Below are 17,442 nucleotides of genomic sequence, written 5' to 3'. Positions count from 1 at the left end.
CTCTACTTTTCCACCATGAGCACAACATATTCATAACCTGCATAGAATTATCATGCATTATGGTATCTGGTATCGAAAATACTGCTCTTTGTGGTGTGCTGTTTTGCAGTTATTAGAAAAGAAGTAAATATACTGTAGAGTTTTGTACTTACAAGAAATGATGCAACGACAGACATTGATCACTTGGAAATGCACTTTGGAAACTTCACCAAAGTTAAAACACTTTCTGTTAAATATGTAACTTTGTCTCTGAAATTGTCTCATTTTTGGAATTTACTTTTTTTTTTTTTCCATCTGTAGGTAACTCCTCTGATTCCAAATATTCAAAACCTGCTTCTTTTAATTATATTTGGTATGAAGCGTGAAATTGAGACAGTAACTCCTTTACCGAGTATCAGATGGAATTCTCAGTTTTACTGAAAGTAAAACTTTTACTAAGGAAAAAAATATGAATGAAGCAATTTACTGTCATAGGTTTGACTTGTGGGCAGTAAATCAAAATTATGTGATACGCTCCATTATTTTTTAGTTTATTTAAGTTTTCACATCATCCTGTAGTTTTCCAGTAGTGTTCCTGATGTATTCACATGTGGCAAAAATTCAAATTTTGGTCAAACTATGTTTGTTTTAGCCTCAAATGCTGTTTTGTCAAGCCTGTCTATAAACAATTTCTCCATTTGACTTAAGGTAGGTTTCTCCATGATGTCATTGCTACATGTAAACCCACTAACCCACTATACTGCTTTGGACACCATGTTAGTCTGGTCCTGAAAGTCACACAATAGCAAACTACATGACTGAGGTAGGAGGTAGACCAGCAACTTCCATGTGCTCTGAGTTAAAATTCCTGTTTCTCTCAAAGGAGTCTGGCGGCTTTCAAGAGAGCATAGATGATGTCTTCAGTTCCCCGTCGTCAAAAAGGGCTATTTGACATCAAGGTAAAGTCCATCCATACATTTTCATCCAGTTATCTGAGGCCGGGTCACAGGGGCAGGAGGCTGAGCAAAGCCTGGTGGTTCTTTTTTTAAGAGGCTAAAAGAAACATTTTGCTGCTGCTCTTGTCCACAGTCACAAAACTCCTTTGACAGAATCAGTTATTTTACTTGACGCAACACAAAGAGTTACTGGTTACTGCCTCTGATTGGTTAGTTTGGGTTACTGGGTGACTTTTAATTTAATTTAATTTTTAGTTTTATATACTTTATTAATCCCCAAGGGGAAATTCAATTTTTTCACTCTGTTTGTCAATTACACACACATGCACAAACAGGACCAGGAGATGTCAGAGTGGGCTGCCCATGACAGGCGCTCAGAGCGGTTGGGGGGTTCGGTGCCTTGCTCAGGGGCACCTCTCCAGCTACCAGTCCACGCTCCATATTTTGGTCCGGACGGGGACTTGAACAGGCGACCCTCCGGTTCCCAACCCAAGTCCCTATGGACTGAGCTACTGCCGCCCCAGAGCCGAATTGATCAACTACGTTCACATTCACATCTACTAGCAATTTAGAGTCACCAGTTAACCTAACCTGCATGTCTGTGGATGGTGGGGGGAGGCCGGGTGCCCTTGGGGGACACGCCCCCACCCCAGGTTTCCAACCCCCAATCCTGGATTCGAACCGGGTACCATCTTGCTGTGAGGCGACGATGCTAACCACTGCATCACCGTGACGCCAATTTTAAGACAATAAGTCAAAATTTTGCTTTACCATGACTGTTTTTCTTTTCTTGTCTAACTTTTCATCTATTCTTATTTGTTTTCTTTTACCAGGGCTCCCATACAAAACAGACTAATCATGAAGGTAATTTTTAACAGGAGAGAGAGAGACTTCCAGTCCGACCCCACGCTCATACAGCAAATCCAACCTTCTTTAAAACCAGTTTCCACTTAGCTCCACTCCAACAAAAACCAGCCAGGTTTAGCTCAGATTTTATTATCTTTCCACAATGACATGAAACTACTATACGAGGCATGCACACAGATAATGTTCATATGGTTAAAATTTACTACAATGCATTGTAAAAGCGTTACCTGGCGGTAAGGCTCGTTTCTGTCACAGTGTGTGTGATTCACAGTTCTGTTCTTTCCCTCTCGAGACTGAAAGCCAACATACAGGTGGGAAGATGTTTGCAGTGACTAAACCTGTGTGTTTCCTTTTTGTTTTAACATGAGCACAATACTAGACACGTTTCTCTTTATGTACAGACATTCTAATACTGCTTATGGCAATGGGACAGCTCACACAACACAGTTACATTCACAATCCACTCATAGTAGGCATGAGTTTCAGTCAGGAACACTAGAGATGAACATACAGTAGAGTAGCACACAAAAGAAAACTTCATTTTTCATACACGTGACTTTGATATCAAAAGCATAACTGATGCATGTTAATAGTTTCACTCGGCTGCTTGTTGTTTAAATGTTTGTGAGTGTTTGTACATGAGATTTAGAAAAGACTCCGGAGGTTGAACTCGTGTATTGCCGTTAAATGAAGGAAATTAAAAGGATATGGCGTTTCTCCCATAAACCCCTGCTGCGAGCATTGGTTTGATTTACATATACATCATATCAACGTAGCATATTTAAACCCAAACACTCAACTCATTCCCCTTTTCACTGGCAACTACTACGACATCCGGCATTTAATTGTGTCGTTGCCATCATGGCGGACCGCTTTCAATTCAACAGCGAGATTCAATAAATATTTACAATGCAGCTGTGGCTCCTCCCCCTCAACCGCCTTCACTCGCAATATTAGCAAAATATGTATTTACATGAGAAATAAATAAACAGAGAAGAAAATGAAACTATACAAGGAGTATAGTAGAAGTATCATATTGCATTACATGGATATAAAAAAATAAATTGTGACGCATTCACTCGATAAGTCCGTCCACATGTTCTTACTGATGTGACACTGAAAAGCACAGACAGGACAAATAAATAACACACACACACACGTACACACACGCACACACACGCTGTCTCTTCAGCTGGTCAGATGGAAAAAGCATCTCATGTCAATAAAATGGCCATTGCATGTTAAGCACAGACAAAGGAGAGATGATGAAGACTTGAAGTCATCAGCTCAAAGAAAAGAGGAAGAAAAAAAGAGGACAGGGAGAAGTGATCCTCTGCCCCATCACTGATGTCAGCTTGGTTTGCCCCGTATGATAACCAATCACAGCTGATGGCCTGTCCTGTGGAACGGTCCCTGGCCATCGTTTATATGTACATAGGAGTCTCCTGTCCTGTTAGAAGTCTGAACATGGCTGCCGGCATCGTCTTCATGTGAATCTGGCAAAAAAATACACAACAATCTCGATTAAATGTTCAAACATTTAGAGTGTTTCAACACAGCCTGACAAATTCATGACATGGACACAATATCTACAGAGTGTGTTACGCGGTGGTGGACACAAAAAGACGCTCACTGACTTTGTATTGGTGTTTTTTGTCCTGCCAGCACAGAATTTTAACACCACCACATAATGTGTTGTTAAAGAGCTCATGTTCATTTCATGTATTTCTATGAGACTCACAGATATTTCATGCTGTAGATGATTGATTGTTTATTCTGGTTGAGGTTTCCCTACACATTTTCAAAAGGTAACTTTAAACCTCAGAAAATTCAACATTATCACTGTCTGAAGTCGCTCGCCAGTCACTGTATAGTCCACAATACAGTGTTGTCACTTGATTGTCTTATGAAAATGATTATATCCTCCTATAAGTCACGTGCTATGCCGTAGATAAGAGTTTAGTTACTCCAGCTTCTTCTTCCAGGTCTTGACATGTGTCACCGGCCACCTTATTAGGTACACCTGCTCAACTCGTTAACGCAAATAGCTAATCAGCCAATCACATGGCAGCAACTCAATTTATCTAGGCATGTAGACATGGTCAAGACGACCTGCTGAAGTTCAAACCAAGCATCAGAATGGGGGAGAAAGGTGATTTAAGTGACTTTGAACATGGCGTGGTTGTTGGTTCCAGACAGGCTGGTCTGAGTATTTCAGAAACTGCTCATCTACTGGGATTATCACGCACAACGATCTCTAGGGTTTACAGAGGTGGTCTGAAAAAGAGTTGAACCTTGAGGCAGATGGGCTACAGCAGCAGAAGGAGTCATGGCGGAGAGGAAGAAACAATCCAAAATGTGGCTTCATTTCACAAAGAAAGAGGACAACAGTACAGCTGTAATGTCTGTAAAACGATCATTTCAAGAAAGGGTGAAAACACCAGCGATGTGCTGAAACATCTATCTACACGACATGGGCTTAAATTCCAGAAATGTAATTTATTTGACACCATCCGAGCAGCACTTTCATTACCGAGGGTAAATATCCTACGTTGTAATACCATTAGCACCACGCAGGCAGGCTTAGCAGAGTTTTTCTTTGACTAAGAAAATCTAAATGAAAACAAATGCTGTACAAATATTCTCTCATTTCATCAACATAATAAAGCAATTGCGTCGATGCTGAAAGCCTGTGTAGGCGTTCTTTTTTCCACACCGAAAACTGATCAGGAATCAGTAAGGGAAGGGAAGGCTACAAAAAGCAACACTGCCTATGTCCTTTTTTTGGTTCGACTCTTCTTCTATGTTTGTAAATCTTGGTTGATGTTCTGGGTTCTATATGGCAGACTTATATTATCCCACAATGCAACATAAAAAAAAGTAGTGTAAAATCGATGGCCACCAAACAAGATATATCGACCAACATGCAGCGGGCAGACAGCTAAAAAAGGGTAAATTTATATGGCAGCTGGGTGAGAGGAATGACCTCAGCAGACATTTTGATTTTGCAATCTTATACACTATACAGTCCTCCACACAGAGTTCGCTGTGCAGTGAGTAGTGAGGGTAGTAAATTATTCTGAACACAGCCTCAGACTCAAACACAGAAAATGACCGGACAAATACTTCCATTCAAAAGCTTCAATCGGTTGAAGCCAGTCAACCTTCCACAACAACAGAAACTTTTATACACAGTCGGGATTTTCAGGTCTTAACATGGTGGATCCTACAATTCCTATAACGCCACTGAGCTGTATCTTCCGTTTGACTTTCATTGCCTGGTAAATGCCAACATCTTTCAAACTCAGCAGCCTTTACTCTATAAAGTGTCTCTACAGCCACACAAGACTGTAAACAACCGTTTTCAACAGGGGCGATAGTCGGCTGTTGGTCAATGTTGGGCTGTCGGTGAGTGTCTGAGGCCCTGGTTTTGGCAGTGTGTCTCACACTGTTGGCACTAATCGGCCCTTGTTGGCTTTTTTTCCCCCTGGCTGATTCAGCATGTTGAATCAGCGTCTGAAATGGCTTTTTTTCCCCCTGGCTGATTCAGCATGTTGAATCAGCGTCTGAAATGTCGGATCCCGTCGGTGAATGTAATCACTCTGATTGGCAATTCATCTCAGTGAACGAGACGAGAAACAGAAGTGAGGAAAGCAAACAAACGGCTACAGTCAAGAAGCCGTGAGATATATTAGGTAAGATTGTTTTTTGAGCCATTAACCAGAAAAGGTTAATGTGCTAACTGGCTAACTAGCATCATGAATCTGCTCTGTCGGTCTTCCAGTTTCAAATACAGACGAATAGACTACTGCCACCTGCTGGTGTGGAGAGTTATTTCCTTTCAGGCAGGCGCATAACGTACCTGCTAGAAGGGCATTAGCTGTAGTCTATGTGGTGTGTTCAGGTGCAACTTTTTGACTGGGACACAGGTAACGTGAGGCGACGCAACAATCGGTCTTCATCGCTACTTGTTCTTTGATGTCAGTTTGCTGTTTCAGGGCCTTAAGTAGACAATCATTGATATGTGCTACATTTTTGCAAATGTGTACATATGTGTTAGTGTGAGTGTGTGTGTGTGTGTGTGTGTGTGTGTGTGTGTGAGTGTGTCTGTGTGCATCAGTTTAACCTCGCCAACAGAGTTCGAGAGGGCCTGGACGATCTTCTCATGTGCTGTGGCCACCACGCTCTGCCCATTGATCTCTATGATCCTGTGACCCACGCGGACCCCACCTCGCTCAGCGATGCCTCCTCGCATCAGACTGCATATCTGACAAAAGACACACAAGGAAAAACCCTCATCATATAGGCCTTTTGGAAAAATACAGAGTAATGTGCAAAATGAATGTGGCTGGAAGAGCAAAGTATCTGCAGTGATACAGTGATGGCATCTGGAATTGTGGCTGTGAGGTTAGGAGAGAGAGTTTACATTTAAAGGACGATGATACACTGATAAACTGCACATTACATCCTTGCTAAAGATAATGGGATTTTTTTTTAGCAGGGATTGCACTTGGTGTGTAAATACTGTTCAAGGCCAAATAGCAATTTATCACAACGCTGCAACTGACACAGAGTTTTCTTCAGTGTCCGACACAGAGAAAATAAAATAATGAGCAGATTAATCTAAACTGAGACAGGAGGGGGAAACATTTACATGCTGTACAGCGCAGGTACAAAATACACCGCAGTAAACATCAAAGTCAACAATTCACCCACGAGGAAAACAAAGCAAAGCAGTGCATTTAAGTTATGTTTTAAAATGTTATCTTTTGTTAATATTAAGAATATCAAAGTAAGCATTCAACACAGTCCTCGTTGACAGAAAGACTCCAGACTGATACTTACGATGCCGTTCTGGACACTGAAACCCAGCTGATACTTTAGATCTGGTCTCTTAATGAGGACGGTGGTAACAGGAGGGCAACTGACAATGTTCATTTTCACCTGAACCTGGTTCTTCAAGCCCTTTAACACACAGAAACACACAGACATTAAAATCCCATCCAGTGTCATGGAAATCATGTGGCTTAGAACAATGTTTCATTATCATTTGGCTCTGTACCTTAATGATTCCCTGACATGTGGCGAGTGGCAGCCCCACTAGGCTGGTGTTGTTGATGGACATGATCTGGTCTCCGATGCTGAGCTTGCCAGAACGAGCCGCTGGCCCGCCGTTCATCATGTTGGCTAAGATAACTGTGGGCAGAATGGAGCCCCAGCCGGACTCCACTATCACCACACCCAGGATCTCCCCTTTACTCTTCTCCAGCTGCAGCTGTGGAGGAGGAAGGAGGAAGATGGTGAGCGAAAATGACACAGTTTGTTGGTCATTTTTATGTTTTATAATGCAGAGAAACTGACCATGATTAAAACAATATGACTGATGATTGATTCGAACTTATAACTGTGCAAAGACAGACTGAAAATCTTCCTCCCCTCAACAATTTGCTGTAGTTGATCAGAGAAACACGTGCTTCAGCTACAAATTGCTGGAGAATGTAGGGAATTCTCTATCATTATTTTTTGATACTTGGTAGAAAACTCACTTTTCAGTCCCATGAGAGAAATGAAATCTGTGGTATATAACGGCAGCCCTGGAGCTCAGAGGGTAGGGCCGAGAAATATCATGATGTATGCAGCAAGGTGAGACTGTAAACCTGTCATTTTTATATGCACGGTTGCGTTTGGTTGTATTTGTTCTTTAGAAAATTCCTAAGAAAAGTCTACATCAGATTCACGACACCTGTGTTTTTATCATAATTATCATCGTAAGTTGACAGCGGGTGCAAATTAATCCCAGTTAACATAGGTTAACATCCTGCAACTCCCCATACAAAGGTATGAGACGCTCACATTTCCACTGTAAAAAGTTGTGGATGGTACCAATGGAACCATCCCGTACCGTCCCCATTTTTGGTCCCCCTCTGCTGGGGTACCTAGCACACAGATCTGCTACTAAAATGTGGAGCTGCTCTGCTCAGGGCTGAGTTGTGGCTGGTTTTGAGGCTCATGTAACCACTGTTCACACCGTGGAGAGTTTTATTAGTAAACTGTCACTACAAAATAAAATGATTTGCTGCCTTTTGCAGCAGCTAAAGACAGAGAAAAAATAATTTAATTCACTGGGCCGTCTGCTGGCAACTTTTAAGGTGGAACGTTTACTTGTACGACATACGATACAACATACACTTTTATTAATCTGGACCTGACCTGGTTATGTGAATGCCGTATATTTTAATCCACACTCTGAGAAAAAAAAATGCGTTGCAGAGCGTCGTTCTTGTGGGCTACGGCAACACTAAACCCCTGCGCTTGCCTAAGAGGGACTAAAAGCACAAACCCGCTATTTTTAAACGTCCCATGGAGAGAGGCTCTCACTGCAGCCCGTTTTATTTCATTCTGAAAATGTCTGCGTGCAGCCTCGTTCTGTGGACGATAAACGAGGTGCAGACTTCCATCTGTGTCACCAGTTATGAGGAAATACAGTGAGTGCTGGACGGAGCAGTGAGTGACAACAGTGGAAACGCTAGGGTCTTGGCGCCATTTCTGAAGGGTTACTTCTGGGTTCAAGGGTACCATACTGAAAGTGTTCGGTGGAAACGGGGCTTAAGAGTACTCATGAGTGTGTGTCGATTCTGTTTTTATCTAAGAACTGGTTGGTGAATGAGGCCCACTGTCCTGATGTAGAAAACGTTTTCCTGCTAAGATTCTCTGAACCAGCAGATGTGACTATTGTACACATGAAGCCTTGAGAAGCAATTTTATTCTCAACACAGTTGGTTATGAAGGGTTAGTGTTTAAAGATAGCCCAGTGTCCCCCATCACTAAAAATGAGTCATGTGCCTCTAACATAGCAGCTGCGTGGTGGTGGTGCCCGTGCAGCCTCTCTGCTCATACAGCAGAAACTGTTTCACTGTTTCTAATTCCCCAAAGCCTCCAGTAATGCTTTCAGGGCACAGTGTTAGCTAAAGAGGAAATGCTGAAGCAAAAAAAAGCTAGAGTTGACATGCTCTGAGTAGATTTTACTGTACCATCTGCCTCTTAATCTGTCTAATTAGAACAGCTATCGTATACTTGTGTGTTTCTCTAATGGCCCTGCAGCACACATGTAAAGTCTCACACTGTTTATGCTCTTGTTTTTTCCTGCATCAACACAAACCAACAAACATCTGCAGAAAAAAATCTATGATTGCGCTGCACGCTTAATTCAAACCAACCTCTTTGCAGTTTTCAGAGTTGGAGAAGTGAATGAGGTCATCATTGTACATCTCCTGGGTGTTGATGATGTCACTGTACTCCTTCTGGCTCAGGTCCTCAGGGTTAATGCCATTGGCTCTCAGGAACTCCTGGTAAGCTACGCTGAACGCCTGGCCGATGGACTGAGCGATAAGCTGGGCCTGCGGACAGAAAATGCAGGAATCATGACCGAAACGTGTTTGTGGTCTTGTTTTGTTAGATCCAAGCTTATCTTCACTGAGTTGTATATAAATAACAATACAGTGGGAGGAACGGGCATCCGGTGGCATCAAACAATAGCTGCACTGAGGCTGCCAAGAATATGTTAAGGCATAATATCAATTGATTTTCACTGTCATGAGGTATTTGTTCTGATTGAGAGAGGAGAACAGAGAAGAAGAAACACAGGTGCACTTTACTGCACTAGTTTCAGTGAGAAGGAGTGAAGGTTACTGAAGACAAAAAAAACTTAAAGAAACTGTGATTCGGTAAAAACAAAGTTGATCCACATATGTGCTTAAAGGAAAAAATACACACACAGAAAGATTAAAAATCAGTGCTATTGTTATCTAATGTCTGGGTTTTACTCAGTTAGAATTCCTTCAATGTTCATTGTTCAGTAGGTTTTTACCAGGAGCTGAATTATCTGCAAAGGAGTCTTCCTTTCCAAAATAAACAGACCAGATAATAAAACCAGTAAAAGCAGTTATTAAAGCAGTTTAACGTTACACATTAGTGTTTCTTCGACGCTGTTTGGTATAACAGACACAGGCCTCTTTTCTACCACCTGCTAATCTATGCTCACCTTTTTACTCTGATAATTTCCAATCCAGACATTCAGGAGATTTTAAGCAGGAGCTGAATTACCTGCAAGAGGTCTCTTCCTCTCCAAAACAAATGGACCCGGTGATTTACACCAGTAAACACACTGAGTAATAGCCTGGAAATCCAGACCCAAATCTAGAAAGATTTAGGGTCTGGCTATGAGTAATGAAAATGGCCCAACTCGAGGGGTGGCACCAAGCATGCATTTGAAAATATCACTGCATGCAATTGGATAACACTACGACCAATCAGAACAATACACGGGGTGACGTATCCAGAGCTTAGCTACCAGCCGAGCTAACTGGTAGATTAGACTCTTGCCGTATCCGGTCGGCAAAACAGCAAAAACGTCCTTCTTGCAAAGGAAGCGCCGTCTTCTGTTCCTCTTTTAGAGAAAAAGCCAAGTCTAACTCGTTCATTGTAGCGGCCAAAGCCGTTTCAAACAACTGGTGTTCATCCGTAGCCATCTTGCAATGTTTACTGACTGATTCCGGACTTCGTTGTCGCAGCGCTGTCGTCATTTGTTTAGCTCGCCTCTGGCCCGCCTATATCAGATACACCGATGTGATTGGTGCAGCTCAGCTACAAGGGCATGGGTAATGAGCATCATTACTGATTGCCAGAGTGACTCGCTGAGCAAATTCAAAATGTGCTCTCACGAGAACTCCAATTTCCAGGGAAACTGAGTAAAGGAGTTTCACGGTAAAAAAAAAAAAAAAAAGGCTGTTTTTCTGATGCTCTCATTGCAGAGGGGCTGCAAGCTACCATGGCGAAAATGACGAAAACGTAAATGGCCCTATCTAGAGCCAGTGTTTGATTTGTCCAATCTGGGCTACTGGAGAAATATGGCGATGCAATATGGCTATCTCCATGGATGAGGACCCACTCCCTATGCACGTATAAGCGGCTCATTCCAAGGTAACGAAAACGCAATGATAGTTATTTTCAGGCGATTTTACACTAAAGGAAATATACTTATTATATCATATTCCATTTCTGCCAGCACATCCCCCTTAATCCTGCACACTGGACCTTTAAAGGGGATCTGAGCTTATCTGTTAGAGTGCAAAAATAATTGGGAACCGCTGCTTTAAAGCGCCCACCATCTTCACTCAAAGATATTTGCTGCCAAGTAAGTCAAAAGTTTACACAGCAAACTGTGTAGAAGTAACAAATAAAACTTATCTTGGCTGTGAGAGATAAGACAGATCAAGAGAGAAGAGGGTGTACGTCATTTCACAAGTTATATTCTCCCTATTTTCCCCTTTAATTGAATTCCATACGTGCATGTAAATCTCTTGCAGAATTTGCAGACATTAACAGCCCCAAACACTCAAAATCAATACACTGTGAATTAGTTTTGCAGAACAATAAAAAAGTCAAAAATAGGCAAACACTGCACGCAGCCAGCGGAGCTACAATAACAGAAGCAGTTTATAAGTTGATGGATGAGCGGCTGAATGGTTCTATTATAACTCTGGCCGGCCTTTAAAACCTGGCAGCAAAAATTAGACGAAGAGGGGACAGATTGGAGTCCAGCCTTTATACTGACTGGCACAGACACTCAGTTTGCTGGCTCCTCTGTGTAACATTGTTCACGTTGCCAAGTCTTGCTGAATCTGCTTCAACAAGACAAGCAGCAGCTCTGTGTGGTAAAAAAAAAATAAATAAAATAAAAATGCCCAGCCAATTTACATTATTTAATGTCCGAGGTGTTAAAGTTCAAACTACTTTTTTCTCTCTCTCTTTTTTTTTTTTTTTTTTTTTAGAATTTCTATATATCATATTGGTGGCAACATTTGCGACAAATGAGCGTATGAAGAAATAAAATGATGTCTTGGAGCCAAACAGAGGAAAAGACAATAAAAACAAATCATATCTGTGATAACTGGGACGCAGAAATAATATCCAACAATTCAGTAACACTTACAAAGCAATAACAAGTGTCATCTCTTTCCTATCTTTAGATGTTGGAGGGTTCATCTTCCAAATGAGTCTCCTTACATAATGACAGAACAATAACCGTGTGATTTCCTTTAGCATCCGTCATCTGTGTGACCTCTCACCTGCTCGCAGCCAGAGTGATGTAGAGCTCTCACTTTCTCTCATTAACACATTAACAGCAGGTTTATGATTTGAAAATACGTTAAGCACTTACATCTTCCGACTCAAAGACATGGCATATCATCTTGTACTGCTTCTTTGCCTCTGGTGCCCCGGGAGTAGTTTCAATACAGTCCTGGGAGGCTGTGCGTGGCATCCGGCGTCTCGCCATCAAGACCACGATGTTCCCAATATCGGCAATGTAGGATATGGTGCGGAGAGCGTTGTCCATCATCGTTTCCTGTAGATACAACAACAACAATCATATACATCAAGACAGTATGTATGGAAGTGCCTACTGTATGCTAATTCACATTTTAAATGTACAGGAGCTTTATACGACATTCAGAGCATTAATGTAGCAGCAAACTGTTTGCTTTGTTAGAACATAGTGGCGAGACTTTAATGCTTCAATCTGAGCTCCTCTGTTTTTTGCTGTGGAAGCCCACTGTCCCACTGGCTAGCTAGTCGCCGACGCTCTGCACTGCACTCATATGGCGACTACCTCCAAGCCAACATTTCTTGTGGGGCCCACAAGGGTAGTAAATGAGCTGAATAATGGGCCCTATATGGGATTGTCCACAGGTTCCATAATGGCCCCATGCTGATTGACCACATGGGTGGTTTTCACCCATGTGGGCGCCAGATAAGATAAATCCATTTTGGGCCCATTCCCACTTGGTACCCAGGTAGCCCGAGCATAACCCATGAGGGACCCACTTAGGTAAAACCACCCATGTGGGCAATTGGCATGGGGTAGTGATGGTGAAATCGAAGCTTCGTTAAGCAGTGAACCACTTTGACACAACTGCTTCAAGAATGACACACTGCTTCAAAGCATTTCATACAGTCAGAAGAGTGACATCTGCTGGCTGTATGTCAGAACTGCATCTAAGTGGAAGACCTGAAAAAGCCCCAGGACTGCCTGTAACGAGGCCTCGCTCTCAGTACTCACGTGACTGTGGGCGTGTCAAAGCAGGGATCGAAACTCTTCCACTTCAAAAGATCAACACTGTGTTGAGCAGACTGGCTCGAGCGTAACATCACTAGCATGGGGCTATCATGGAACCCATGCACAATCCCATATAGGGCCCATTTTTCAGCTCCTCTACTGCCCACAAGGGCCCCACAGGCAAATGTTGGCCGGGTGATAAAGCCATCACAACACACTGGCTGGCCTGCATTGTTGCCCCAGGTTGACACTGTTAGCTCTGTCAGCACTGTTGCCGTTGTTAGCACTGTTAGCTGTTAGCCACAGACTCAGCCTCCTCCATGTTGAGAACTGTGTGTAGACAAGTCCAGACTCTGGATCATAGTCGAGCTTTGAATGTCATAGAGAGCTTCTATAATCATTTTATATATGAAAACATTTTTGATTCACAGCTATAAGACCTGATACTTGAAACAAAAAATATATGACACAGAGAGATTTAATGGCTCAGTCTCTCTGGACCAACTCCTGAAAAGCTGATGATGTCATCAATGCTGGTCTTTATTCACTGATTTCCAGTTGATGAAGATGGCTGGGTTTATGACCGTAAATATCGACTTCACTGCAACAGCAATGCAATGGAAATAATTGTTTTTACGTTTCATTTTTTTAAATTGTGAAAATGTGGTTCCCTGGGGGCGGCGGTAGCTCAGTCCATAGGGACTCGGGTTGGGAACCAGAGGGTCGGTTCAAGTCCCTGTCCAGACCAAATATGGAGTGTGGACTGGTAGCTGGAGAAGTGCCAGTTCACCTCGAAGGCACCAAACCCCCAACTGCCCGTGATATTGGCAGCCCCCTAGCTCTGACATCTCTCCGTCTAATGCATATATAGGTCATGTTTGTGCATGTTGGCGTGCTTGGGGCCTGTGTATATCACAACAGAGTGAAAAATTGAATTTCCCCCTCGGAATTAATAAAGTATATCTTCTGTTTTCATGCTAGAGAGGCTCAGTAAAGTAAACCACTAAACTACAAAAAGTAAACAACTTAACTATGAACTACTATATGGGCAGTAAAATTTATTCAGCTTACATTCTTACCTTTAAATAAAATACAATATGATTGTCATCACAGAGTTTGCAGATTCTCTGGTTTCTATCCAGCCCTTTATATTTTCCAATGCCTTCAACTGAATGATACTACCATAGCTTTGAGAAATATTTTCCAGCTGTTACTTTTAATTATCCCATTTCCTCTGATCACTAATGTCTGAAAATTAAAGCACTGGTGTGCAGCAGATTGGATTCCTTTCTTTGTCAAAGCTGCGTGATCCTTTCAGGGCAGAGCGTGAGATAAAAGTTCTGTTCATAGAAAACCAACAGACCTTCTTTTCAGTGAATTCAACACTACTGTATGATCTGATTACGGCCCAATACACCCCGATGAATTAGATCTTTGAGTACATGTTCATCTGACAATAACGAACAGGTGCTCCAAAAAACCCCAATCTGGATAGCAGAGTGTTTGTGTTGATGAAAACTAAGCGATTTGAATCATGTAATCATGTTTGTTCATTCGGCCAAATAATTGTCTCGTGTCATGATGTAGATAATGAAACGCTGTCTCTGAATGCAGCCGTGAAATTAAATGTGCTCTGGTATATGTACAGTATGCTGTTCCTGTAATGTAGCTCATGTGTCTTGTGTAGCTGTCATTACACCTGCCGAGGGACTACGGTCAAACACAGGCACATTTACATAAGTGTTTATTAATGTGCGCTGTCCCTGCTATCTTAAACTGTAAAAAATATATATATGTAAATAGATGGAACGGCTGTTTAGAGATGATTTGGACTCTGAAGGGGACTCTGTGGGACATTTGTTTATGTTTTATGATAAAACGCTAACTTTCATTTCAGGCTAGTTCACTTCATTAACTGTGTCTGGTGGTTTTTATTACAGTAGCCTAATTATTGTTGTTGTTCCAGCCCACCTTCGGAGTTGTTCTTATTATGAATCAATGTCAGAAAACCCATGCAAGCTGCATCGAGCATTTTTAATTGCAGAACAGGCTTTTTTACTCAGAATCTCTCTCTCAAGAGTGCCAGGATCAGTGGCAACCAGATGGAAAAGGGAGGAAGATATAAACTGCATTGCAGCACGTTGGTTTCTGCCAGGCGGCTGCCCACACACACGCACCCCACACACACACACACACACACACACAGAAACTCAGACGGCCAGACAGCAGCTCAGACTGAAATACTGCAAATGAATCATCTATCACATATACATTTAACAGCGAGCGCAAAGCTCTACTCGTGATCCCAAGTATTGCAAAGCTCTCTGAAGCATTTCTACTTCTATCAAAGACTCCTCCTCCTGTGAAGACTTGCACTGCTGCTTCACACAGCGGCTCGTTGTGAAGCTAAAAGCCAAGAAAACTTTTGACAAAGCCTCCGCAAGAGTGGAGGCAAAAAAATCTGACAGAAAAAATTTGATTTTTCATTTATAAAGACTCAGAAAGTCAAACTTCAGTCTGGATTTTTAACTTTCTGACTGTCTGTCTGAACAATTCGGGAAACGTAGTTCATTTTGTAACTTTGACAGACTTTTGACAAATGACTAATTGAATGCAGGAGTGGTCATGGCGCTCTTGTGCTAGAAACAAGGAGGGCAGAGTGTGCTGCAGTCAAACAGCTTGCACAGTACATGCTCTCTAAGTCACCCTCCATGCACAGATGTTCATGCAGCATTTTTTTTGGCTTTGCCGAGTCTATTCTTATCCTCAGTCAAAGAATTGTGACATCATGAGATTAAACAAATAGCAATCGGTTGCGGGGTTTCATAAGAAGCAGTTTATGTCGACAGTTAAGCCGCCGGTTACGCCAGCTATGACACGACAGCTCTCCCCTGATGTGTGGCCTGGCTCAGTGTGCGGCCGAGCTGCTGTCAGATTAAACAGCTTTTTACTCCCACAGGTGATACAGAACATTTTGGGCAGAGACACGCATGTGTGCTGGCTGGTACTCACCTGTGAGTCCGCGTTGAGGACTTTGATCCTCTGGGTGGAGATGAACAGATCGACCTCGGTGAGGGTTTGAGCATCTCCGTCTGCACTCTGCAGCAAAAATAAACCCAAACAAACAAAAGAGTTGGTCAGCTCAAATGTAGATCTTTGTACCAAACTTGACTGGTAATGGTTAACAGTAATGTACAACTGCCTGGCATGTGTGTTAAATGCTGGGAAAGTATAAGTTTAGATATCCACAATGCATGCATGTATAGTTTAGGATCCAGCTAGGAGAATGCTTGTTAGATGGGCAGGTTGTTGAGTCTAAAGGTGAGGTGGAAAAAGCAGAAAAAGAAAGCTTTTGGCAGTGGTGTTAGTTTACATCAACTGTCCTGGCACGGCGACGGCAAGCTGGCAGGGAAACTAGAAACAGCTTAACACTAAACCCTTACCAGCTGGCTGTTTTGCCTGTGAGAGCAATGCAGCTTCGGCACAGAACAAGCCTGCGCACATTTGACTCTAATCACGGTGTACTGCAGACCAGCAAAATTATATTTGATTTCTCTTAATTAAAACTGCCTTGTGCAATAAGGCGAAAATATTTATCAGAAACATATAGCTGTGATTAAATATTTCACGCACGGAGACTGTGGCTTGTAACATTCATTAGCACTTTCATTTTTAGTGCACGGAAACTACCCAAAGATTAAAGATTAAAGGATATAATTCCTTTTTGGGTGTAACTTCTTTCCCGTCTATTTTCATTTGGTGAACATTTATAATTGCAGCCATACTTCTGATTAAAAATCCAACATGTCCACGGAGGCTATTGTTGAAGGAGAAATGAGAATCAGCCTTTTATGATGACCTCTGCCTGTATGACTGGTGCAGTGCAAGATAAGAAGTCTAGAAGGATGCAGTTCTCATACTAAAACCTGATGTTTACCACCAAAGTGTACGATTACAGCTAAACTGTGATGTCATTATGCAAAAAAATAAAAGAAATAAAACAGAATATAAAACCAAAAACAAAATGGGACCATAAATGTAAAGCATCCCGTTAATAAAGAGAGGCGGGAATGAGTCCGAAAACCTGGAAGTGAGTTTGCATTTTGGCACTTCTGGTTCCCTCTACTCAAGGTCAGTGGGATTTTATGTTTAAATGCTTGAAATAAGATCTGTGGTTAAAACAAGCTTAAGACACTTCCATGTTTGTTTCAATGACATATAATACTAGCTTTTATGTGTCTTAAAAAAGGCGGATGCTAACAAGTGGCTAATTACACCACAGACTGTCATCATGCTGAACATAGTCACTACGTGAGATTAGGCCACTGTGGAGTCATAAAATCGTGCCATGACTTGGCCGGCAGACATGACACACTACACAGCGGTCCACACCAATCATCCCTGATTGTCTTTTACGATGTGTGTGATGTCACTGAATTATTCTTGTCCTATTTTTATTATTATTACTATTATTTGAGTCACTGTGTCTGTTCCTGTGCCAGCTGAAATGTTATTGTAGTAACA

The 17,442-nt window shown here is 42.1% G+C and overlaps 1 protein-coding gene across 3 annotated transcripts in view; it reads right to left on the bottom strand.

Moving 5' to 3' along the window:
* Nucleotides 1-1,915: 1,915 nt before the first annotated feature.
* The window catches only part of apba2b (amyloid beta (A4) precursor protein-binding, family A, member 2b), a 96,010-nt gene continuing 80,483 nt past the window's right edge, over nt 1,916-17,442 (bottom strand). For all 3 annotated transcript variants that reach the window (XM_050048069.1, XM_050048085.1, XM_050048077.1), the window contains 7 exons: nt 15,931-16,017; nt 12,022-12,207; nt 9,020-9,199; nt 6,865-7,077; nt 6,648-6,767; nt 5,929-6,069; nt 1,916-3,298 (listed from right to left, as the gene is read on the bottom strand). In XM_050048069.1, the coding sequence (XP_049904026.1) occupies nt 3,227-3,298; nt 5,929-6,069; nt 6,648-6,767; nt 6,865-7,077; nt 9,020-9,199; nt 12,022-12,207; nt 15,931-16,017 (999 nt within the window). In that variant the 3' untranslated portion in view covers nt 1,916-3,226. The remainder of the gene's footprint in view (nt 3,299-5,928; nt 6,070-6,647; nt 6,768-6,864; nt 7,078-9,019; nt 9,200-12,021; nt 12,208-15,930; nt 16,018-17,442) is intronic.

The sequence above is a fragment of the Epinephelus moara genome, chromosome 1, assembly GCF_006386435.1.
Source record: "Epinephelus moara isolate mb chromosome 1, YSFRI_EMoa_1.0, whole genome shotgun sequence".
Taxonomy (NCBI): domain Eukaryota; kingdom Metazoa; phylum Chordata; class Actinopteri; order Perciformes; family Serranidae; genus Epinephelus; species Epinephelus moara.
This window is presented reverse-complemented; position numbering and strand designations above follow the sequence as displayed.